Consider the following 26,435-nt stretch of genomic DNA (forward strand, 5'->3'; position numbering starts at 1 on the left):
TTGTTCAATTTAACCCTTTGAGTGCTGTAAATTTTCCCACCAAAATTTTTGTTCAAAATTTTATCAATTTTCATGATTTTTTTTGTATTTTTTTGACAATTTGGCTACTGTTTTTGACCAAAATTTTGAGAAAATCTGAAAAAAAATATCTGGGTTACATTTTATAAAGGCGACAAAAATTGACTTTGGTGCTCAAAGGGTTAAATGTCATGAAATTATGACGAAAATTTATATGGTTGGCTGGAATACAAAAATCGTTTGCTGGTTCTGCTTGCTTTCATGGCCCTCTTTTGAATGAAAATCCCGAGGAAGGTCATATGGAATGCGTTTATTAAGAGCAAAGTATACTGTGTAGACACGTTTTGACCCATAAAAATTATCGTACATTCCATTATATCTTATTTAATCTATGGTGATCATTGTTACGATTTTAATAACAAAACCGTAATTCCAAATATGGAAACACACTATTGGCGTCGACAGTTAACGACTTAAAATAATTCACCACGGTTACATATTTTGAAAAGTCTTTTGAATGTCGTTATTCTTCACAGTCGCCATGGTAACGATCCTATATAGGACTACTGATGTAAACGAGGACAAAATAAATTGTTGTTCGTATATGAGTCATGACTATGGGCAGCAACCCAACGAAGCGGTTCAGCCCGTGACCTGAGATGACCTTTGTCCACTTTGTGACAGCACCAGTATACGCTAGTCTCTCAAACACGGTTAGCTAATACGACACAGGGGGCAGTCGCTTCGCATGTATCGCTAGGTGAGGAGAGCTAGCTGGAATCTACAACGAGTCGGGTAGATTGAGACCCTGCAGCATCGGTTTGCTGGTGAAGATAACGTCACTTTTTTTAGTACGACGGGCAGACCATCACATCGTGCATTCAAGATGCGATTCTGCAAGCGTATCGCCGTCTTTGTGTCTATCGCTCACTATTGTCTCATTCTCGTCGTGTCAGAACCGCATGGCGGACTCGTCGCACCGGGCGATGACGTCAGTATATGGGGTGAACTTGACAGGGCAAGGGCACTACAGAACGACGACGTACTTCGGAAACTGGTCAACAGCAAATCACTAGCAGCCTCTGGCCAATCGCTAAGGGTTGCCGATTCACCGGACGCCATACTATCGTTTGACATATTGACCTTAGTGAACGTCAGCAAGAAATGTGCCAACGACACAGCCAGATACTTGGGTGACATTGTCAGTGAGCAAATGTATGCGCTCACCAGTAAGTATTAATACAGTCCTATTTATATCCGTGGCCGGTGAATACAGCATGTCACGTGGACAGCATTGTCCCGTCACTCATTGTTGTGCATGCATTAATAGTAAAATGGCGTAAACCACAGGCTCTTGAGTCAATGCAGGCGAACCGCTAGCCGCCACTGATACAATAAAAATCAAAAGGTGTGTAACAGCGGCAGCCATGCACGGAGCCCGAGTAAATTTCAACAGACGGTTTCGCCTCTTTTATCTCAAATACAACTTGCTTATTGGGGTCGATCGATGCTCCAGTTCATCAACTTCATGAAAAATCACACCAATATCCAAAATCTCTCTGTTAAGTCCATGAAAAAGCTGTGTTTTCGGAGCAGTGTCAGCTAGGAAACGCTGTTATCATACATGACCCACATTGACTGGGGTCAATGGTCATGACCCACAAGGGGAAGCTTGTGATTGGATGACGGTTTTACGAACGTAATTTCAAAATATCGGTTAACTTTCACTTGTCCGCACCACAAGCTTCGCTATGGCAGCGTATTCATACTGGTAAGTAAGATTTACAGTTTTCCTCATTAATGTTTTCACTTCTTATCTTACTTTGAATGAAATTTTCTTTAACATTCCTGACTTGTTGCCATACCTAACAGGGGGTTTGCACCTAGTGCAAGTCGGAGTGGAAGCATATATTGTACAGGCTACTGCTATAGTATTTTGTTTTCGTTTTGATCATGTGTAGTACAATGTGAAACAAGCGAAATTCGTGCAAGCTCTAAGAAACATTATTTTCTCTACGCGAGGACTACTTTAGTTCGTCGTACCCTCGAATTAAACTTGCCGATTCTCTTATTAGATAAAATTATTTACATGGTTTACAGAAATCTTTGTGACGGCGTCAGATATAATGTGGAATACTACATTTCGTTCGTATCAGGAACTCATAGCAAGAACTTCTTGTACTGTTGCAAATACGAAGTATTCTTAGGTCAAACAAAAAATATTGTGCTGTTCCGATAACCCGACCTACTCTATTTTTTATCTGCCGACCCTAATTTTTTTGGAGCTACGTAAACAAGGAACTAAAAAGAAAACAAAGAAAATCCGTAAAATCACACGTTCGATACTTGGCATTTGATTTTTGCTTGAAAGAGGGTGTCTTATGTTTGTCCTTTATATACCTATATGGTACATTGTGATCTGGAAATGTTATGGCCAGTGTTTGAGCGCCCTGAACCCCTGAAAATGCATATTTAAAAATAAAAATATTTTGTAAAAAGAAAAAAAAAATCCTGCCGACGTACCTACCTTATTTTTGAAAACCATGTTATCTGAACAGAACAGCACAATTTATTTTCTTTTTTTTGGCCTCAAAGATAATTGCCAATTTACAGTGATACTCTACGAGGTTGCTTGTCAAAATTCGCGGAAATCATTAGAAAATCTATAAAAAAAATACTATTAGTAATTATGACCACGTGTAAAAGTGTCATTCGACGTTACAAACTACTGCTCCACACGCACGCAACGTCTGGTTATCACATGACAACAGCGTGCGGAATTCACGCTAACCCGATGGTCGGAGACCAGCAGTTTCCATGCCGGACGTACCAGTAACTCTTGAAATATGTCCTGCTGTTCCTAAAGACGGGCCAGTAGCTTTTCCTATTGTACAGAAGTTTACCAGAATGTTTTGCTAAGCTAAATACCTGACAAAATTATTCAATGATACGGTACTGCATCAAAGCGAAAGACGTTACATGTGTTAGGGTGGAGATCTCGTCGTGATCATAAAAGAATAATTAGCGTATCGATCGAGTTGCATGTGTCGAGGTAAACTGGATTTCGATGACACTTCAACATTATATGATATCGGATATTTGCAGCTACTGGGCATCACAATATCGAAATTAGAATTGTTTGGTCAGATCATAGACCCTTGACTAAAACTAAGGTCAGATTTATAAGATGGTGAAACCTCCATATATATTGGATATTTACCCACCTTTTAGACAAGTCTAATATCGTATAATTAAAGTCGGACTATCGAAGTCGGGCCTGGCTGGACCGCTGGGCCAAATCTGTAAGGTTTTGATCTCCCAGATATACATCGATTATTTACCCCGATTTGACAAGTATAGTATCGAAGTTGATGCCGCAATGATGAAGTCGGGCTTGGCAAGATCTGTGAGGTGGCAATGCAAATCTCCAACATATATATCGGACGTTTGTCCCGAAATCGCCGATAAACATCGGTGATTTTAAATAGACCACACGTGCCCGAGACACGAGATGAGTCATTCTGGTGACGATATTGGGGTCCCAATCGCTGATAAATATCGAGTAAACATCTTTGATTTCACAGTCATTCCAGAATTGCCTAGCTATAAAGAGTCCTAAAATCGCCGATATGTATCAGCCTGGAGTAAAATATAGGCAATTTCTCAAACCCGTCGGGCAGCGACAAGAGGCAAGTCATTCTTGTATTGTCTAGTATCGATTTTAGACCAGATATATAGATCGTTACGATGACGGATACATGTCGGACGTCAAACGCCGATAGTAAAAAGTAAATGTCCGATATTTAAACATTGTGCATGGTACCGTCTTCATTGACCTTGATGGCCATTTGCCTCAAGTTGGTCACTGTAAAGATTACGCTTACATTTTAAATTTGTGATTTGTCTTTTAACGTGGGTTTGGACATTTCAGTATTATTTCTCTTTATCAGTTGACCTATTTTTTTGTATTCCCTTCATTGACTTTAATGATGAGTCCCTCAAAAGGGAGAAGTCAGAATCGTGAGTCAAGTGTTGTATTGACTCCATTTGTGTGTGATCCGGCGTTTGTGCTGCCAAAACTTACCCATCCCTGATCGGAGTTCTGGATGCTTAGCATTTCTGTGTTGGGACGTGTTTCAAGCCCACGCTTGTGCTCTTTTTCTCAATGTTAGAAATATTTGTTGTGAAAGGCTATTTTAGGAAATGAAAACGTTTATGTGTAGTGCTTAACCTTTTACTGATTTCATGTTTTTCAACACTGAGATCAGTTGCCCCAACTTTCGGTTTTGATAGTCATCTTCATTTGAAGAATTAAAAAAGAATAAAAGAATTAAAAGGCATAAAAAAACAGTTTGATGTTAGGATTTTGAAGTGGTGTCTTTATTTATTTTTCAATCCCATCATATTCTTGGCCCCTAGACTGAGCGCAGGTATATATCTCCACTATATTTGGATTTGACCTGATGATCGGACCAGTTGATTTCCTTCAGGGCCAGTGATTTTTAAAGTTACTGGCCCGCTGGGCCAGTAGAGATTTTGCATGAGTTTCGCACACTGCATGACAAAGACGTTACGGATACTGATCGAACGTAATTACGTGTAACTAAATCTCTCGAGTGTAGCACCCCCTGAAACGGATGACGTATCCCTTAAAAGTAACAACCAATCAGAACATTTCGTGATAGGTCAATGTGGGTCATGTATGATAACAGCGTTTCCTAGCTGACACTGCTCCGAAAACACAGCTTTTTCATGGACTTAACAGAGAGATTTTGGATATTGGTGTGATTTTTCATGAAGTTGATGAACTGGAGCATCGATCGACCCCAATAAGCAAGTTGTATTTGAGATAAAAGAGGGCGAAACCGTCTGTTGAAATTTACTCGGGCTCCGTGCATGGCTGCCGCTGTTACACACCTTTTGATTTTTATTGTATCAGTGGCGGCTAGCGGTTCGCCTGCATTGACTCAAGAGCCTGTGGCGTAAACTAGTTCAACACGACTTGGCAATCACACTGGGTAAACATATAAAATTCATAGTTTCGATTGTTCACACTAAAACAGTCACCCCGCCGGATGTTGTCGTAAAATAACTACAATTACGTTTTCAACGTCAGGGCGAGTGCCTTTGCAACCCCAATGATTTGACCTTGACCATGTCCTGAAATGAACCCGCCCAGACAGTGGCCTTTGACAGTCTCTCTTTGCTTCGTTCATTGTCCTCAGTAATTGCCTCGAACAGCTTTAAGACATGAAGTGTAACTGCATTTTAAGACATGTGAGAAAGCCACTGTCACAATGAACTGAAGTCATTTAAATTATTATTATTTTTATATCAACTTTATTGGCAATCAGTAATGTGACTACAGTATATTCAATACTATTACCATATATGGTAATATTTTCATAATCTCTTCTGTTTTTACTTGCAAGTAAAACGATTACAAATTTTCCTTTATTCTTATAGCGCCCCCATATTCTTATAGCGCCCATAATCTTTACCTAACTTCTTTTGGTCTGTTTTTTATTTACTCTGATAAGTGTTTGATTCGGTCGGCAAGCCTCCCGCCGGAATTTTGGAAGGGAACTTTCAGTGGATCGGATCCAAAAAGGAGTGTCTGGGTGTCAAAGGTCGTGACTACGCCAATGGCACGGGTTTCAATGGACAATACTGCCAAGCTAGTTTTCCGTTGGTAAGTGTGTTCCCCGGTATCTACCGTAAACATGTAGTACCTGCGAGCTTGAAATGTGGAAAACTGGCTAAGAATCGGCATTGCTACTGCCATAGCGCAAATCTGGTTTTTAACTCTCAATATTTTGAGTGTTTGTACACAGTTTGCACTGGCAACCAATGCATCGACGTGTTCCAGCCAGGCGCGGTAGATTCAAGTGTGCGATTCCGTTGCCATGGCTACATTTGAATGTTCCTTGTAATTTTGTCAAAACATTGTGGCGATAGGTCTAACGGGGACTAATTCCCGATTTCGTGACGCAACTTAAATATTAGAAGTTTTAACAAGCTTTTACTTCACGTTTACAAGAAAATAGTTCCGAAAAATAAAAAAGTGAATGGTAGAGCGAAAATTTACCATTCTCTTGAAGTTACCAACACTCTGCATACATGATTTTCACTGATAAAGACGAGAATATAGTTGGCGAAATTGATATTTACTGCGTTTTCAGTATTTTTTCAAGTTTACAACCATGATCCTCAATAGTTAGTAATTCAGGAACATTGAAACGGATATGTAAATACGGACTTTCTTGGATGATTTGATTCTTACAGATTGGCAAGACCCTCTCAACTTTTTTCAATACAATACACAAATTGTATTATGTGATTGTCAAGCAGTGTTTCAATAACGCAATTACAGCAGCCATCTCTAAAACGGCGCAATGATACACGGAGAGACTAATGAAAACAGAACCATAGCTCAGTACGTTTCTTTATACGACATTGTTTTGGCAATTTAAGTATCACTTGGTTTCTTTCGTTTACTTTCAATCCCCACGACAGAGCCTATATCCTGGTATGGTCTTGTCTTATGGTCTCTGTGTGCCCGATACATGTAATCACATAGAAGTCCTTCGGATGATCAACTTAGGTAAGATAGAGGCAAAAACACACAGTTGGGCGTCGAGGGCGGCCTTGATGTCCCAAACTCTCACTGGCGATCCAAATTGGAATATGCAATCTACATTTCGCAATAAATGTACTGAAATATGAATAAAATTCGTGTATAAATGTTTAGTGTGGGTAGATGTGGGTAGGTGACTAAGTGCAGTCGATGGTGGGTTTGAAACGATAGAAATATACCCTGTACGCTACTGTGATCAAGTCTGTCCGCCTGTCTGTCTCTCTGTCTGTCTGTCTGTCTGTCTGTCTGTCTGTCTGTCTGTCTGTATGTATGTATGTATGTATGTATGTATGTATGTATGTATGTATGTATGTATGTATGTATGTATGTATGTATGTATGTATGTATGTATGTATGTATGTATGTATGTATGTATGTATGTATGTATGTATGTATGTATGTATGTATGTATGTATGTATGTATGTATTATGTATGTGTGGATGCATCTGCGTACGTACGTACGTTGTCTTGGATAAAAGCAAAGATCAACATATATTGATAAGACTATGTGTTTTCAGGGATAGAACTCATACCTGTAGCTGGTTTAAAAGCTTCCGCTGTAGTCTGTCAAGAGGATCAGAATGAATTGTCCACCGGAGCCATCGTAATGATGTGAGTGATATTTTATTTTAAAGTTAAGATTATCCGTCGCAATACATCATATGCCCAAATAAACGTGTACTAATTATGCAAAGCGAAGTAATGTACATTGTTTGTGTATTCACACACAAAAAAGACGATAGCAAATTTACAATGGCAGAAAATATTACGTGTACCAATAACCAGCAAATGTGAAATACATCATATTATTAGTTATTGACATTCACGTCCGGATTGAAATATGGCAGAGTGGGAACTTGATACAAGTTGCGCACAGCAGTAGATTGTATCGACGGAATGGCTACTAGCTATTTTAAAACTGTTCTCTATCTATCAGGAAAGGTGACAGTAGTTTGCACATAGAAATACGTTGACAGTTACGAGCACAGTTTATAATCGCTGTTGACGTGAAACAGAAGTTTGCAAAGAAAGGTGCGCATATACAGCCTTCGAAAAGAAAACCGTGGCTGTTGCCGACATGTAGACTTGGTTTAAGTCGATGAATTTAAAAAAAATAAAATCATTCATAATAGTTTCTCTTGTGTCTCTCCTATTTCGTACAAACCTATTCGGAATTCGGTAGCGCAGGCCAGGTTTTCCCATCGATTGAAAGCGTTATCTTTGAGTCTGCGCAGTATAGTGAGTTTATTTCGGGTGAAACTCCCTGTATAGCGTTCACCTCACTCATCGCGTCCACTCCACTCACGAGCGCGTTTCACATGAAAGCAGAATACAAATCATTGCATTCACTCCACTCAAACATTCACAAATCACAGACTTGAACCAAGTCTTGCCGACATGCTAAATTTTGTTTAATCGCGCAACTTTGAAATGAGCTAGAGAACAATGACGTAACAAGACGGACTATACTTGACAGAGCTAATGTGCCATCCAGCAAGCAAGACTACACGTTAAACGTTTTGTATCAATTTTACCTCTATCCAGGTTTGTCAACTCTATGAAAAAGTATATGCATGAACCAAGGTCTCTTCACAAAGTGCACGAACCAACGATTATTCAGAAATGTTTAGAAGTCTGAGCCCATTCTCAGTACAGAGCAAATAGATAACACGACCGTGAAGTTGCAGATTTTGCACAGCTTAAAAACGTTTGCTCTCTTTCAGAGTCGTCATTGGCATCCTATTGTTTCTAATGGCCATTGGTACAGCATATGATTTAGGCATATATTTAATTAATCAAAACAATGGAAGAGTTCCTATAATCCCAGTTTCGTTGCAACATGACGTCAGAGAAGATGAAGAAGTCTTGACACTGACTCGAACTGATTCCCAGAAGTTTCACTACCATCCGGGTAAGTTTTACATAATGCTGTTTGGAGTTTGTTTTGCCGAAAAACGGCCAAACTGTATAGCTGAAGATTATATTTTGCTTGTCATTTTTCGATACAATAATACAGGACTAAAAGTGCCCTTTTATTAAGAAGTTAGTTCGAAGGAAAAGAAAAGACACAGATGACATCCATGTGTTCGACTCGTCGACTGTTCTCTCTCTATAACATGACATTTCGTAACAGGCAGTGTTCGACTCGTCGACTGTTCTCTCTCTATAACATGACATTACTTTTCGTAACTGGCAGTAGTTAAAAAATCCCCATGGTAGAAAAGCATTAAGTTTGTGATGATATCTAAACCAAAAGAATACGCGTGTTTCCGGTAACCCAACCAACTCACGAAAAACTGGCTCATCCAAGACATTTTTTCACATACACACAATATATATATATATATATATATATATATATATATATATATATATATATATATATATATATATATATATATATATATATATATATATATATATATATATATAATCCCACAAATTACTTCAAGTACAAAGTAATGAAATCTGCTACTTAAGTTTCATGTATCCTGGAATCTTCAGACAGACTTCTGTCTGAAGATTGCAGGATGCATGAAACTTAAGTAACATATATTATTACTTTGTACTTGAGATAATTTGTGTCGACATCGGCAATCACGACTATTTTTTCGTTGCATGCTGAGAAGTAAATGTACTGTAATATTGATTTATATATCTTCAATTGACATTTTACGGGCAGTTTTACTGTATATCCCTCAATTTACGCAGGTATCTTGGGTCAGTGTGTTCTGGCGTTTTCTGTCCTGGAGAATGGTCGTAAGATACTGGACACAAGACACACTGCGGGCACGCTGGCTGCTATACACGGTATACGAGTACTCAGTATGTGGTGGGTTATACTGGGACACAGCTACACGTCTTTTTTTGGAATCGCTGGTGAGTAACGGTCCGTGAAAGGGTTGTGTACAGTATGAAGAGTAAGTGTATTTAAGTAGACATTACATATCCACACAACACGACATAATTTGATCGATTGCCGGAGTAAGAGAATCCAAAAGAGTAAACTTTATTGTGAATATTTAAAAAAATATTTACATATATGAAATATAAGTTTGATATAATTTTATATTTTATATCAGTCAACTTGCAATTGTTAAGATTAATTACTATAGACACACATAAAAGCTCCAAGGGGTTAAACGATTCTATGATGTCTGGACTACCACAACCTTCTGTTTATACCTTGGTTCGTAAAGTGAAATTCTCAACGTTGATGACATAAAATAGTACAGAAATTCATAATATTGCGTTTGTACCATCCATTCTGCAAGATTTCGATATATCTGAGTATAATTCTCTTCTTTGAAAAGCAAGTGTTTATATACTCTTAACTTCCGTTTTTTAACAGAATACCCCAATCTCTAAGGAGTATGAACTAAGGTGGTATGAACCTCTAGTGTGAAAGACTAAATCTTTCCGACGCTCAAACTTTCCTCAATGAAGCTTTTAACCATTCTCTTACCATGCAAACATTTGTATCAGAGAAACAACATACCTAATATTTAGCGATATTTGAAATTCAAAGTGGCTTCTATCGCTGTGTAAATTCCACGAGGAAAAGACAATTTACAATGATAATTTTAGAGAAACAAATTACCTAACATTTACTGTAATTTGAAAGTCAAAGTGGGAGTCATCACTGTGTTGACTTTATGAGGGGGAAATACCATTTAAATTAGAGATTTCTTGCTGTAAGATTTTTATAATGAGCCACCATAAGTGATAGATTAAAACAGAATTGTCGAGGCATCATCTACCTTAAACTGAATTCACTTTGTCGGCACAGCTCAGACAATGATTCTACACGAAGCTAACTATCTCTCTTTACAGATAATGTATTGATCATGCAGGATGTCATGGACAGGTTTACCTTTCAAGCGATATTAAACGCTACATTTTCTGTCGATACTTTCTTCTTTCTCAGGTATAGTAATGATGCTGCCATATATATATATATATATATATATATATATATATATATATATATATATATATATATATATATATATATATATATGATCGTTGAGTCTTTCAAAGAAGTGTCCTCCATATCTAGTCGCATAATTTAATTATGTTGTAGCCTTAGCATTCATAAATGAAAATTCTGTCAGATTAACAGACGGGCACGGTATTCAGCGTTGAACTATTTTCTTGTTTCCTATAATGTTTAATACGTTCTTTTTATGTCTGTTTTTGTTTTATCATCTTTTCGATCTGCTGTAGGCTGGTTTCAAGTTTTTCCTCCTTGTTGTGTCCTCTTTATATTACACATATTATTCTGTCTTCACATGCGCAGTGGTTTGTTGGTGACGTATCTGACCTTGAGAGAACTGACAGAAGGTAGAAAGGTGAACTGGATTATGTTTTATGTTCATCGATTTTGGAGGTCAGTTGATCACACTAAGTAATGCTAATTGTGTTGATCCGTGCTTTTAAGGTAGTATGCGCCTCGAGGACAGATATTCGGACTCTCAAACTTTTACAATTATTTTCTGATATACCACTTGTTGGGGTTCATTTTAAAGCTCTTGGTGTAAGAAAACTTTTGACAGTCCTTTTTAGTTTTTCGAAAAGCGAAAATCTTTTTTTTCCTTCTCCATAGACTTAGCAAAGGGATGGCGGCCATTTTTAATTGCAAATATCACTAAATTTTGGGCAATTTGTTTCTCTAGCACTAAAATTTGCACGGTGACCCCCAATTTTTGTTCTTGATTTTTAAAGAAAATAGTTGAAATATTTCTTAAGGAAAGTTTGAGCAAAATTTCAAGTCTTTCACTTTCGAGGCGCAAACTACCTTAACATCCGGACACTGTTTTCAGTATTCTGAAATAGGATCGGAGCATGCTTCAAACTCAATTGATAGCGTCGAGGATGGTGATGGTAATGATGATGATAATGCTGATGACAGTAATGATGATGATGACAATTATGATAATGATCATGAACTTGAGAGGTGATAGTGATGATAGTGGGTATGATGATGATGATGATGACGACGACGACGACGATGATGAATTATCGCTATTAACAATGAAATTGATTCATTAGATAAACGTAAATAGTGTGGCACAGCACAACCATATCCTAAGACATAGATAGCGAAATAACGTTTGCCATGATATGACATTAGATTAAATGATGAATATTGATAATCACTGTAGAAAAAAGGAGTGCATCACGAAATCGGCTGACATACACGTAGTAAACACAGAGATTATGCTATATTTTTCCCCAAGGTATTAACAGATCCTGAGTTAATTCTACTAAATTGCCTTTGTGACGGTGTGTCATACAGCAAGCTCGAAGTCCTCAGCATATTTGCGTATTTCTGATTCTTCTCCACAGATTGACGCCTATGTACATGTTCGTGATATTTTTCACAACGTACCTCCAGCCATATTTGGGCAATGGTCCGTACAAAGAGATGATAGACAGCCTTCAGGAGCCCTGTCACAAATATTGGTGGACTAACTTGCTGTACATAAATAACCTTGTTCCCTGGCCCGCTGATTTAATGAACCAGGTAAATATGAATAATATTGGTGGACTAACTTGCTGTACATAAATAACCTTGTTCCCTGGCCCGCTGATATAATGAACCAGGTAAATATGAATAATATTGGTGGACAGACTTGCTGTACATAAATAACCTTGTTCCCTGGCCTGCTGATATATAATGAACCAGTGAAATATGAATACTTATGATTATCACACATCGCGCAGCTGTCATTTATATACCAATTGTTATGTAGGTCATTTACCCCACACTCATCATGACCTGAGTTCAATTAGTCTAGAACATTCTCAAGGTCACTGCCCTTAATGACCTCACAACCTTGAATTCAATTAGTCATGTTTGGAATGTTCTGGAAAGTTGATTAGTTGTGTAAGGGAGATAATTTTAGAACAGTAATTAGCATGTCAATAAAAGTTCTAGATTGTTCTTATATGCCTTTATAAAAGGGACGTGCACAGCTCCCAGTCAGACTTTTGGGATCGTGTCTCTTGTGTGTTACTAAACTCCAGCAGTAGTCATTCTCAAGACTTTTCAAGACCTTCACTGCCAACGCTGGATTTATACTGTGGACTTTGTGCAGCTTCAAGCCTGCAAGGACTGTTCATTCATCCAACTGACTGTTACAACTCTGAGACTGGAGCTTTGCCGTCCCAGCTGAGATAAGTAGTCTGTACACTTTTAAAGCTTGTACTCTATCCCTGACTTAGCAATTAGTTTTTTTTCGTAATAAATTTTGTTTAAACGTTAACTGCTGAGTTCACCCTTTTGTTCGTTTTCTCTGCACGTAACAAATTGGGGGCTCGTCCGGGATACGAATATTTTGAGCCGTTTGACAACATTTTGACAGCCTTTTCAAAACTACTGTATACTGTGAACTCAGCGAAATTTAATCATGGCGGAATTTAAACCAGAGGAAATGGATGACCTTGATCAGGACACATTTGATTCCCTCAGAAAAAGACGACCTCATTGCACTGGCCAATTTCCTCAAAGTAGAAGTCAAAAGATCTATGCGCAAGAGGGAAATACAGTACCGTATTGCCAAACATCTAGTTGATTTAGGCCAATTTGAGGAATCCACCCTGAAAGATTATGAGCCCGAGTCTACCTCTGAACTCAGAAAATTAGAATTAGAAATGCAGACAAATTTGGAGATCAAGAAACTAGAATTACAAATGGAAAAAGAGAGACAGGCATTAGAAAAAGAAAAAATACAAATGCAGTTAGAAATGGAGGAAAGACAAAGAGAGAAAGATAGGCAGGAAAGATTAGAAATGGAAGAAAGACAGGAGAGAAAAAGAATTGCGATTAGAAGAACAGCGATTACAGGTAGAAATAAAACGTTTAGAGCTTGGACAGTCAGGAAAATTCTTCCCTTCAGACAAGTTTGACATCACTAAGCATTTCAGGTTAGTTCCCCCTTTCCAAGAAAAGGATGTTGATAAATATTTCCTTCATTTTGAGAAAATTGCTCAGAGTCTGAATTGGCCTAAGGAGTCCTGGTCTATGCTTTTGCAGAGTGCTTTGGTGGGTAAAGCCAGAGAAATTTCATTCAGTTGTCAGTAGAGCAGGCTTCAAATTATGATTCTGTGAAGGAATTAATTCTCAAGGGCTATGAGTTGGTGCCTGAAGCTTACCGTCAGAAATTTAGGGATTGTGAGAAGGTGAAGGATCAAACTTATGTTGAATTTGCTCGAACAAAAGAACAACTGTTTGATCGTTGGTGTTCTTCGGAAAAGGTCAGTCAGAATTATGACAAATTACGACAGCTTGTTTTGATTGAGGAATTTAAAAGGTGCATCCGGAGTGACATCAAGACATTTATCAATGAACAAAAGGCAGATACATTGGAGGTTGCTGCACGTTTGGCCGATGATTATTCATTGACCCACAAATCTTCATTTCTCAGCAAACCATCCCAGTCCTTTCCATACAGAAACAATGCAGGTAAATTTAACTCCTCCTTTTCATCCAAGAATTTTCTCAAAGGACAGTAGAAAATCAAATGACAACAGTTCACAAATTCAAGTAACACTCCCACATCATCAGATCCCAAGTCTCAATCTCCTTCTGACAAACAGTTCGGTACACTTTCTTGTAATTATTGTAAGAAAGACGGCCATTTAATGTCAGAGTGTTTCAAATTGAAAAGAAAACGTGAAGGTCAAAGTGGTCAAAGTGGATCTAAGCCAACCGGCTTTATTTCTTCATCAACTCAATTAGAGTCTAATAATGTGTGTAACACATTTTCTGAGGTTAAACCCCTCTCATCCCCAATTAATGAGGTCAAGGTCAATTCTTCTCAAGATAGCATTATGGGATTTTCGAACCATTTATTCATGATGGTTTTATATCACTTTCTAGTGATTTTCTTCCGCTACCCTGTCAAAATTCTAAGAGATACCGGGCGTCCCAGTCTCTTTTGTTGGCAGATACCCTGCCGTTTTCTGAAAAGTCATTTTCAGGTTCTAAAGTTCTTATTAAGGGGGTAGATTGTAATGACTACATTCCTGTTCCTCTCCATAATGTCTATTTGTCTTCGGACTTTGTTTCTGGACCTGTGACTTTAGGTATTAGGCCTTTTTTGCCTTTTGAAGGGATTCACCTTCTTCTTGGAAACGACCTTGCCGGGGACAAGGTCATTACTAATCCACTTGTGACTGATAATCCTAGTTTAGATCAGGATCCAGAGCCAATTGAACAAGAGATACCCGATTTATTTCCTTCATGTGCCATTACTCGAGCCATGTCAAAGAAAACTTCTGAGAATCAAAATACTCTCAAAAATAATGTCACAGATGTTGACTTAAATGACACCTTTCTCAGTCAGGTGTTTGACACGGATCATTCCGTTATCCCTCGTGGATTTGAAACTTCCAGTAAAACTTCTGCTGACCAAAGTCAGACATTTTCTAGATCAAATCTCATTGCAGAACAACACAAAGACCCAGATATTTTGTCTTTGTTTGACAGGGTAGATGATGAAGATAAACTTCAGATAGCTCTGTTTCCTATTATACAAAGTCTGGTATTCTCATGCGTAAATGGAGACCTCCAGATGTTTTGGTTGATGACGATTGGGCTATAAAACATCAAATTGTGGTTCCAAAGCCCTACCGTGCTGAAATATTGCGCCTGGCCCATGAAACCCCCTGGGCTGGTCACTTAGGAGTCAGGAAAACTTATCATAAAATTCTCAGTCACTTTTATTGGCCTAATCTCAGGCAGGATGTAACACATTTCTGTAAAACTTGTCACACATGTCAAATGGTAGGAAAGCCAAATCAGACTATTCCAAAGGCCCCTTTACAGCCAATTCCTGCATTTCAAGAACCATTTAGTAGGATACTAATAGACTGTGTTGGGCCCCTACCAAAAACAAGATCAGGAAATGAGTACATGTTGACAATTATGTGTACATCAACTCGGTTCCCAGAAGCCATACCACTGAGAAACATAAAGACAAAGACTATAGTGAGAGCTTTAGTCAAATTTTTCACTTTATTTGGCCTCCCTAAATGTGTCCAGTCCGATCAAGGCTCCAACTTTATGTCTGGTATTTTTCAACAAGTAATGGATCAGCTAGGCATTAAACAGTATAGGTCATCCGCCTATCATCCAGAAAGTCAGGGTGCTCTTGAGCGATTTCATCAAACTTTGAAAAACATGATTAGGACCTACTGTTTTGACACAGAGAAGCAGTGGGATGAAGGAATTCATTTTCTGCTCTTTGCTGTTAGAGAGTCAATTCAGGAGTCTCTTGGTTTTAGCCCATTTGAGCTTGTATTTGGACATACAGTCCGTGGCCCACTCAAGCTCGTTAAAGAGAAATTCCTATCAGACGATGATGATTGTCTGAATATTTTGCAATATGTGTCAGATTTTCGTACAAAACTCTCTAAAGCATGTGAATTAGCCAGAGAAAATCTTGAGTCATCTCAGCAGTCAATGAAAACCAAATATGATAAAAGCACCTCAAAACGGAAGTTTGAACCAGGTCAAAAAGTTCTTGTTCTACTTCCAATTCCTGGCAAACCACTCCATGCTCGTTACTTTGGGCCATATCTAATTGATAAGAAATTGAGTGATTTAAATTACATCATAATAACACCTGACAGGCGAAAACAAAAACAGCTATGTCACATAAATATGCTTAAGCCATATTTGGATAGGGATAATCCTACTATAACTCACCCTGTCAGTACCGTCAGTTCTGGCCATTATGAAGATAGTGATACTGAAACTGACTTGAGTGAAAATACTCTAAACTCAAAGCTGGGCTCGGTCAAGCTTCAGAACTCAGAAATCCTGGAGAAGCTGGAGTCTACAAAGTTGGCACACCTCCAGCCAGAACAACAACAACAGGTGAAAGAACTGCTCCACGAATATAAACACCTGTTTCAAGATGTTCCAACGAGGACAAACGTCATCTATCACGACGTTGATGTTGGGGACAGTAAGCCTGTAAAACAACATCCATACAGACTGAATCCAACAAAAGCGAAATATCTCCAGGAAGAAGTCAAATACCTGCTGGACAATGACTTTATTGAACCCAGTAAAAGTAACTGGAGTTCGCCGTGCATACTTGTTCCCAAATCAGATCACAGTTATCGTATGTGCACGGACTTTAGGAAGGTCAACACTTTAACAAAGACAGACACTTTCCCAATCCCGAGGATTGATGACTGCATCGACCGAGTGGGAAAAGCCAAGTATGTGACGAAATTTGACCTACTGAAGGGATTTTGGCAAGTCCCTTTGACGGATCGTGCTCGTGAAATATCCGCCTTTGTTACGCAGACGGATTGTTCCAGTACAAGGTGATGCCATTTGGAATGAAGAACTCTCCGGCAACGTTCCAACGGATGATCAACGACGTCATATCCGGGCTAGACGGGTGTGCAGCTTACGTTGACGACGTCATTCTGTATAGTGACACCTGGGAGGAACACATCAAGCTCATGCGGAAGTTCTTTGAGAGACTGAGTAAAGCAATGTGGACTGTCAACCTTGCCAAATCTGAGTTTGTATGGGCAAGGGTAACTTACCTCGGACATACTGTAGGACAGGGTGAGGTAAAACCTGTTGATGCCAAAATCAGTGCCATTTCAAGTTTTCCAATACCAAACTGCAAACGACAACTGATGCGCTTTCTCGGTATGGCTGGTTACTACAGAAAATTCTGTCCAAATTTCTCCACAATTACTGAGCCTTTGACTAACTTACTTAAAAAGAAAGTAAAGTTTGTTTGGTCAGAGCAATGCCAACAGGCATTTGATACACTTAAAGCCATACTGCAAAGTGCCCCAGTGTTGTCTGCACCAGATTTCACTTTGCCATTCAAATTAGCTGTAGATGCTAGTGATACGGCTGCTGGTGCTGTTTTATTGCAAGAGGATAGTCATGGTGTAGATCATCCTGTTTGCTATTTTTCACGCAAATTAACAAATCCCAGAGAAACTACTCTACAATTGAAAAAGAGTGTTTATCTTTGATATTAGCTTTACAGCATTTTGAAGTTTATGTTACTTCTTCAAATCAGCCAATAGTGGTTTATATTGATCACAACCCTCTTGTTTTTCTGCAGAAATTTAAAGGCAAAAATCAGAGATTGCTAAGATGGAGTTTAATGTTACAGGAGTTTAATCTTGATATTAGACATATCAAAGGCAGAGACAATTTAATTGCAGACTGTCTCTCTCGTATTTAGAGTTTATTGTTGTTCACTTTCAAGAAATTTTACTTTAGAGTAAAACAAAATTTGAGTACTTAAATCCTTTTCAAGATTACATTTGTAAAAGAAAGATTTTTCTTTGAAAAATTTTCTTTTTTTGAAGAGGGGGTGTGTTATGTAGGTCATTTCCCCCACACTCATCATGACCTGAGTTCAATTAGTCTAGAACATTCTCAAGGTCACTGCCCTTAATGACCTCACAACCTTGAATTCAATTAGTCATGTTTGGAATGTTCTGGAAAGTTGATTAGTTGTGTAAGGGAGATAATTTTAGAACAGTAATTAGCATGTCAATAAAAGTTCTAGATTGTTCTTATATGCCTTTATAAAAGGGACGTGCACAGCTCCCAGTCAGACTTTTGGGATCGTGTCTCTTGTGTGTTACTAAACTCCAGCAGTAGTCATTCTCAAGACTTTTCAAGACCTTCACTGCCAACGCTGGATTTATACTGTGGACTTTGTGCAGCTTCAAGCCTGCAAGGACTGTTCATTCATCCAACTGACTGTTACAACTCTGAGACTGGAGCTTTGCCGTCCCAGCTGAGATAAGTAGTCTGTACACTTTTAAAGCTTGTACTCTATCCCTGACTTAGCAATTAGTTTTATTTTCGTAATAAATTTTGTTTAAACGTTAACTGCTGAGTTCACCCTTTTGTTCGTTTTCTCTGCACGTAACACAATGGACAAACAATACTTCTCTGAAGGTGATATCGATCTATTGTCTTCTTGCACTTATGTAATAATGTGAGGATATTTTGCTAACCCCTACATAACCTTGCATAGTGGTAACTCGGCAGAGTATTCTTTTAAATTATTTTACTGAAGGCGCACTCGTTTACTAATTGTGAGTCACAGTCATCATTTGGTATATACAGAATTCAGTGAATATATATAGTTTGGTGTTTACATAACGGTCGGTCAAACCAGTTGATTTGTGCCGTTGAATATTTTAGGATGTAAGCAGCGTTTTCTCTCAACTGCGCCATTGCACAAATTGCGCATTTCGAGCCATTGCCTGCCCTGGAAAAGTTAATGATAGCGCAGAAATTGCGCACAAAGCAAAGCAAAGACAGCCATATATATGAGGGTGACAACTGTGAATCAACAGTTACTGCCCCCTAAAATGTCAAGTCTGCCCCTAATTTTGATGAACAGGGCACAAGTGCCCGTTTTAATGAACATGCATAGAAATCACTGATCTAAGCTCAGTAGCAGTCTCGGGGATTGTGAATAACCATAGACAATCCCCTCTACGGTCTATGGAATAACACAAGAACGAAGTAACGGGTTAAAATGACCTCCTTTACGTTTAATTTCAGTGTTACCCAGTGGCGTGGTATCTTGGCAATGACATGCAGTTCCACGTGATCAGTCCGCTGTTAATCCTGCTCCTGTACAAGTGAGTTTCCATTTGCGGTGTCATGATCGCAATGATCAACAGAGTTTCAGCAATCTGTTCGCTTTGAATACGATTCATTTGCATTTTCCGACATTTTTACCCTTTGGGAGAACACCAATACCATTAAAGGTATACTGTCACCTGTTCCAATTTTGCCACAGTTACCATGGAAAGAGAAAATCTAACCAATCACAGATTTTAAGCGGGTGGTCGCTTTTTAAAAACAGCGCCCTCACATGGGCATTTTTGAATACCAAGGAACGCCCCTTTGACCATATATGGGCATATTTAGATTACAGGTGACTGTATACCTTTAAGAAGAGAAGGTTGCTACCATTCATCATTATTTCTGTGTCACAGAGGAAACTGCTATCGATTTTCTTGCTGAAACATGTTGATCGAGTGTTCGGAAAACATGCATTCAGCCATGTTTGCATATAGAACTTGGGAAAAGGGCGACAGCGTAAATTCTTGTATCTTCTGACGATATAATAGAGTATCTTTTAGCGCTTGTAGCATACCCTGTAATATTCATACATCAACGATGTTTTAATTCATGTTCGCTTTACGCAACATCTTATCTTTCTTGGTTTCAAAAAAACTAAAACCGAGACTTTGATCTCAATCGGAATATATATATATATATATATATATATATATATATATATATATATATATATATATATATATATATATATAATTTGTCGACAACAGTCTACAAATTTGGTCGTTTATTTCATTGTTAAACACTTGAAATAGCATGAAAACGACATTATAAACGCTGTGGGAATTGAAAATCTATGAATTCTGTAGCAATCGTCTTTAATAAAATTACAAAATTCAACGGGATTATCGATGACTTGTCTATGAACGTCATACCGCTCAAAAGATAAAATATTCGAGCTGTTTTCATTTAAATACACGTACCTGAAGACAAATACAATAACTGTAAGGAATATGAACCTATGATAAAATATGAATGCACTTTCTTTCTTTCTTTCTTTTTTTCTTTTCAAACAGGCGGCCAAAGATCGGCAACATTACAATTACTTTTCTGCTCGCAGCGTGTCTAGGCATAAGAGCTGGTCTAGGCGTTCATCATGATTTGACATCAAAACCGACGTAGTAAGTATCCAGGCGTATTAAAATGCGTGATGTCCACATCAACTGTGTCTTTGCTGTGTTTTTGCTTTATCGTGCACTAACCGTACTTGCCCACGAAATGACTATACCGATCCCAGACGTCTTGTTTGACACTTGTTGCTCATATTTGCAGAATTGGAAAAGAGAACAAGTCCCGTTATTATTATTATAACGCAGAATACTAAAGAATATATTTGAAAGGACGCATATAGTACGATGTGCTTTTTTTTGCTCCATAAATTGAATATTTAAACATTTTGGCATGTCAGTACCCACACCTAGCTTCTACACTGTGTAATATTCGCCCTCCCCCAAATACCGTAGCAAGGTAGTATCAAGTTGCAAATATCAGCAAATTACGCCAAAATGTCTCTCTAAACGTGGAAATGTGATTTCCTGCAGTTCGTTAAATCATTAAAATGCCTTTTTGACCAAAAATACCATAAAAAATACCAAACTTCAACGCTACTGAATATAAGGATGAGATAGAAATTTTACATTGCTGACTACATACCATTGAATTGTAATCAAGAAAATTCCGTTTTCAGCTTAAACGGTCCGCAAGACAAATACACATACTTTGTGAATTCTTCGTACTATTACACCAAGCCATGGACTCGAATTTGCACCTACCTGATCGGCATGTTTGTTGGATACTTACTCGTGAGAACGTCGCTTCAAGTAAAAATAAACAAGGTATTATCACCATTACTTTGACTGCTGTATTTTTTGAATTAAAATTTTAGTGTAACATTTTATCAAATTTTATGAATTCTTCTTTATATTTTTGATAATTTTGGACCAACTTGATAGTGCTTTTCATTCGCTACAGTTTTTGATCAAAGTTTTGGAAATTGTGAAAAAAGATTATCTTTATCTGAAAAAAGTGTCTGGGTTTTATTCCACGTAAGAGACGAACAAACAAGACGATTATAGCTTTCTTGTGTCATTTTCAAGAAGTTTTGAACTAAATGTTATGATAACCTTTGATGAACGGTGATATAAGACCACTTGTTGACTATTTCATTGTTATTTTACTTTTTATCAAGTAATACTATTATATCTGCGCGAAAAAGATAATGAAACGTCGATTCTACCTTCAACTATGGCTCAAATATTCATAGCAAAGTGTAAATTACTTCACAGTTCACAAGTACTTTTATTACATGCCTCGAGGTGAATGCAAATCAGTGCATTGATTTGAATAGTAAGATCCGGGATGTTAGCGGGCCGGTGAACGATGTACTGACCGATTTCCATGGTTACCCGGGCCAGTGAAATCTTTCGATGTTTTAGACGTCAAGGTAGACGCTTAACGCTAGATGTAAAATATCCATGCACACACTGCTATTTTGACTTTCGTTAAAATCCGTTTTTGATGTTGTCGATAATGGTAAAATTGTTTGAAAATGCCCTGCATGTAACTAAATATCATATAGCATTAACTGTGAGGAGGCATGTAATAAAAATATTATTTCATGAATACATGGGTTTATGTGCCCTCGCAGCAGGAGACAATATGCCCTCCTGTCGTCGGGCAAATTGTCATCTGCTCTCGGGCACCTAAACCCATGTATTCAGGCAATAATATATAATCCGAAATCAGAGCGTGATTAGCGTATAAATATCTGCAATCATCCAACTGCACCATAATTTTTCCCTATTGTCATGTTTTTGAGTATTTGAGCGGGTGTCATACTCAAAGAAAAAATTATTGACAATGCATCAAATTTGACAACTGACAAGGGCTAATTTGCTCTCATCCTTTGTGTTCTCCAAATCAGGTCATTAATGTTCTATGTTGGGTCGCTGCATGGGTTATTGCCCTGGCTGTGCTGTATGGATTATACGGGACCTTCCACGGTGTGGTGTTATCTCGCGGGGTAGATATCTTCTACATGACCGTTTGTCGAGCCGCCTGGGGCGTCGCCATTGGCTGGTTAACATTCGCGTGTCTGACAGGAAATGGAGGTAAGTAAGAAATAAGAATCGTTCAGGTCGGATGATCAAGGCTCTTTAGAAACAACTCTTAAAAGTAATGCTGCAATTTGTTATTAAATATGCATGTGTTTCTCTTCTGAACTTGCTACTTTACTATACCAAACAACTAATGACTTGAGTGTAAACTTAGTTTATACTTTACTGTGACCATCAGATCGTCTGCTAATCCACAGACAAGGCCGTGGGCTGGAAATGGTGCGCAAACGAAAATTTTCATAGCTTTGTTAATAGTCTGTTCCCTTCTACCCGCAGGTCCAATAAACGCAATTCTGGCCTGGAAAGCTTGGATACCAATAAGTCGGTTAACGTACGCTGCTTATCTAACTCATCCATTCGTCATGCTGGTTTACTTGGCCTACGCTGAAAGGCTTATACACCTGACTGATTTACAAGAGGTAAGAAACAAACAACAATCTCGGCAGGTTTTCATATGCTCAAGTCACCGGAAAGGCAGACAATTTATGTTTAAATGGATTGTATTAGCAATTCCGAGCCATTGTAGCGTTTTTTACGACCATTGGTATTTGACCAATATAAGTCAACATCCTCCGAGTCCGGCTGAGTAATGTGTGATACAACCCGATACGTGTGGACCTTAGGATGAAACACTGCTAATTCTGTCAATTTATAACCTTTTTGTTACCAGTTATGCAGCAATGCCAAGGGAGCAAGTTATGAAACCATCAGAACAAGATATGTTTATGATGAAACACATTTTACGAGACGAAGATCGAAATAAACCATTAATCGGAATATGTATACGTTTGATAAACATGCCGTCTCTCATACAGTGTGTCTCATTTTTGAAGGGGTTGCAAACACTTTTACCCGGGTCAAATATTAATATGATTTTTTTTACCTCATTCAAGATTAAAAATTGTACAGAAAGAGCTAAAATATTTAATTAGTTTGACAAAATGTACATTTACTGGCTTAGAAAAATCTCGGAGGAGTACATGTGAATTGCTCGAAGATGACAGTAAAAATTACTGACTTAGTCTATACGTGTAGCAACCAAAATGGATTCAACCGTCGGTCTCTTTAATATCCATCGAAATTTGAGAAAACCTCTTCATATTCTGTCGTTGCAGATCTATCTTTACATCGGCAGTCTGGTGTTATCTTACTGTGTGGCACTTGTCCTTTCACTAATGACTGAAGCTCCGATGATGAGACTTGAAAAAGTTCTACTTCGGAAGGACAAGAAGGAATAAGGACAATCTTTTGTGTCGGATTTCACAGGATAAGTTCAATGCTGGGTTATTCGACACATTAAAATCAGAGGAGAATCCCGAGGGAGAAAAATCGTACACTGATATAGCTTCTATGAAGCATTGAAACAACTGTGCTCGTATATGTTTTTCTTGAAATCTAGTCGGATGTATCCGTGGACTTAATGATGTAGTCAAACAGAAAATTTGTTTTTAAAAAGATATTGACGAAAAAATCGTGACTAGAATGAGTATTATACTTAAAAGGGCTGCTTTAATTTTGGTAGCAGGTTTTTTGCTAATTCTGACTTACAAAGCAAAGCGACGATTCTTTGAGAAGAGCATTTTTCTATTGTAAGACAGACACAAACTGACATGCAGACGGATGGACGAACAGACATATGTCAGGCAGAACCTTCAACAGACAGACTACTGTTTAGAATTTCAGTCTTCTACGACCATCGTATGATGACAATAACTTTTTCAATGCAAGCATTTCTTCTTCAGGTGAATTATTTGGTATCCGGGTGTGAGTTTGAGGATAAATATAGAAAAGAAAACATCTATTATTGGATCATTATATTACCATGCCCTGTCCATTGCGTTTTAATTGGTCGAGCTTAACCACGTGACCGCCCACAAATACACAGTAATGGTTTGTTTTCATGCCCGTGAATATGAAGAATATCGTAAACACAGTAACTTCATGGCTAAAACGTAAAGTGTGATTTGTACAAAGATCATAATCAACCACAAAATAAAATGGAGCAGTTGTGGGTCAAGTTTAGACGCTTTTTTAAAAACAATCTCCGCATTTGCAAAATTTTCTCAGCGCGCGCACTATTCACTGACAGGTTCTGGGTTCCCGTTGTCGTTCGCACGATAAATTTTTGTAAATTTTGACGGTTTTTCGGAGTTCGTTGATAATGTAATTGAAATAACAGACTCCGCGCTGACCATTAACGTTTATTTATGGGCGCGGGCTCGAGGAAAGCCAAATTAACAGGGTTCGGCAAGCCTCGCCCGTTAATTTTTAGCTTTCCTCTCGCCCTTGCTCATGAATAAACGGTAATGGTCAGCGCGTCGTCCGTTATTTCTATATTCTTTGCATTTTTCATGTTACGTTGAAGAAAGTCATTTTATTCTGGTTGAAGAAAACAAATTCTTTAGCCAAAACGAAAGGTTCAAAACAACATTCTCTGACTGTACAATTGAACGTCACATAGTGTAATGTAACAAATGCAGGATTTTCATTGACATACATTATGCGAATTCCAGCCAAAATACAATAGCTACTCGTAAAAAATAAAATCATCAATTTTCCAAATGGCTGTCCCAATATTTAGTATTGCATGTTACACATCATCTCAAGAAGACGAAAATGTCCACGGAAAATACAGTGTTTCAAACCGCTTGGAGAGTAAATCTTTCCTTTCTGTCAAACATGACAGGTACAGTATATTGTCTGAAAAGTAAGCATAAAAATGTGTTTTATGGCAATTCACAAAGAGTAAATTACAACTTCAATTCGGAAGTCGGGGATACCGAAGTATTTTAATATCTTCTCAAATTCTGTAAATTAATTGGCATTAAACATACTTCACAGGTAGTTTTGCCTACCTATAGCTCTCTCAATTTAATTAGAAAATCGATTAGCATTTCCTGCTTTATGTCACCGATTCAGGTGTGCCCTGCTTGGCTTGGTCGTCACTAAAATTAGATCTGTGCTTTCACATCAACGATCGGGCAAGCAAAAAAACAATATATTTTACACCAAAGCACTGTTACCATTACAACGTCAGTTGTAGGTTACATATCTAACACAAGAAATTATGAAAAAATGGTGTAGAAAAATACCAATCTATTCAAGCGCCTCAAAGCTTTCATTCGTACGTCATGTGGAGATCGTGCGAATGATTGAGCAATATCTGTGAAAACAGAAGAAATACAAATCCTGTCGATCGGGACCTACTTCTCAATCATGTTTTTTTTTTTGGGGGGGGACTTTGAGAGATGTAAATATGTACTAACCTGGCAGAAATGTATTTCTTTCTTTGTCAGAAAACAGAACTTTGATAACAATATCAATATCAAAAGATTAGCAATTGCAGGAATCGAAAATGATGATAACGCAACATCTGACATTATTTACTGTATTACTTCCTTTGTAAAATACACAGTTTGGAATATTCGAAATTCGGTTACTCTTGATGGGATTAAAGTTTCCCTTCAATCCTATGTTATGCAATTAAAATGTTATCTCTCCTCATGGATGAATACATTATATTTTATCTATAAGATGATGAACAAAGCTGAGGATTTTATCACAAAGTTTTCAAGCCTTGTAAGACTTGAAGGAGAAGAATGCATCCTGAATGCATTTATATGATGATCTTTGTAGTTAAATGACTGATTTTTTTCAGACAAGATGCATTTTAATTTTAACTCATTCACAGTTATGTAGATTTGTTTTATTTGCGACTTTGTTGAAATAAATTTATCTTTTTCAAAAAATAAAAAAAATAAAAAAAAAATGGGAGAGACGGAACTGCACGTTTGGTTGTATTACCCAATACAGATGTTCGTTTATGCCCGGTCCATGTCGACATCAGTAGGTCGATGGGGTAACCCTTTCAACGGGATTTCTTTTACGATCTACCAATAGAGAAAGGGATCGCGACAAATTGTTTATGCTTCGACGGATGTGTAAAAGTCTGTGACGAGGTAATGTCACAGAGTATAATATATGTTCCCGAGCAGAGTGGGG

The 26,435-nt window shown here is 38.0% G+C and overlaps 1 protein-coding gene across 2 annotated transcripts in view; it reads left to right on the top strand.

Moving 5' to 3' along the window:
• LOC139139960 (nose resistant to fluoxetine protein 6-like) overlaps positions 1-26,177 on the top strand; it is a 26,357-nt gene extending 180 nt beyond the window's left edge. Inside the window, exons 2-16 of one of the 2 annotated variants that reach the window (XM_070708935.1) lie at positions 555-1,247; positions 5,559-5,710; positions 6,535-6,622; positions 7,175-7,268; positions 8,381-8,568; positions 9,369-9,536; positions 10,491-10,584; positions 10,957-11,046; positions 12,006-12,183; positions 19,234-19,313; positions 20,334-20,438; positions 21,005-21,152; positions 22,241-22,427; positions 22,710-22,852; positions 23,549-26,177. In XM_070708935.1, coding sequence (XP_070565036.1) covers positions 905-1,247; positions 5,559-5,710; positions 6,535-6,622; positions 7,175-7,268; positions 8,381-8,568; positions 9,369-9,536; positions 10,491-10,584; positions 10,957-11,046; positions 12,006-12,183; positions 19,234-19,313; positions 20,334-20,438; positions 21,005-21,152; positions 22,241-22,427; positions 22,710-22,852; positions 23,549-23,671 — 2,181 coding nt within the window. In that variant the 5' untranslated portion in view covers positions 555-904 and the 3' untranslated portion in view covers positions 23,672-26,177. Of the gene's footprint in view, positions 1-554; positions 1,248-5,558; positions 5,711-6,534; positions 6,623-7,174; positions 7,269-8,380; positions 8,569-9,368; positions 9,537-10,490; positions 10,585-10,956; positions 11,047-12,005; positions 12,184-19,233; positions 19,314-20,333; positions 20,439-21,004; positions 21,153-22,240; positions 22,428-22,709; positions 22,853-23,548 lie in introns of those variants that run through there. The other variant, XM_070708943.1, reaches the window with a different exon arrangement.
• Positions 26,178-26,435: the final 258 nt, after the last annotated feature.

This window comes from Ptychodera flava, chromosome 1 (genome assembly GCF_041260155.1).
Source record: "Ptychodera flava strain L36383 chromosome 1, AS_Pfla_20210202, whole genome shotgun sequence".
Lineage (NCBI taxonomy): Eukaryota > Metazoa > Hemichordata > Enteropneusta > Ptychoderidae > Ptychodera > Ptychodera flava.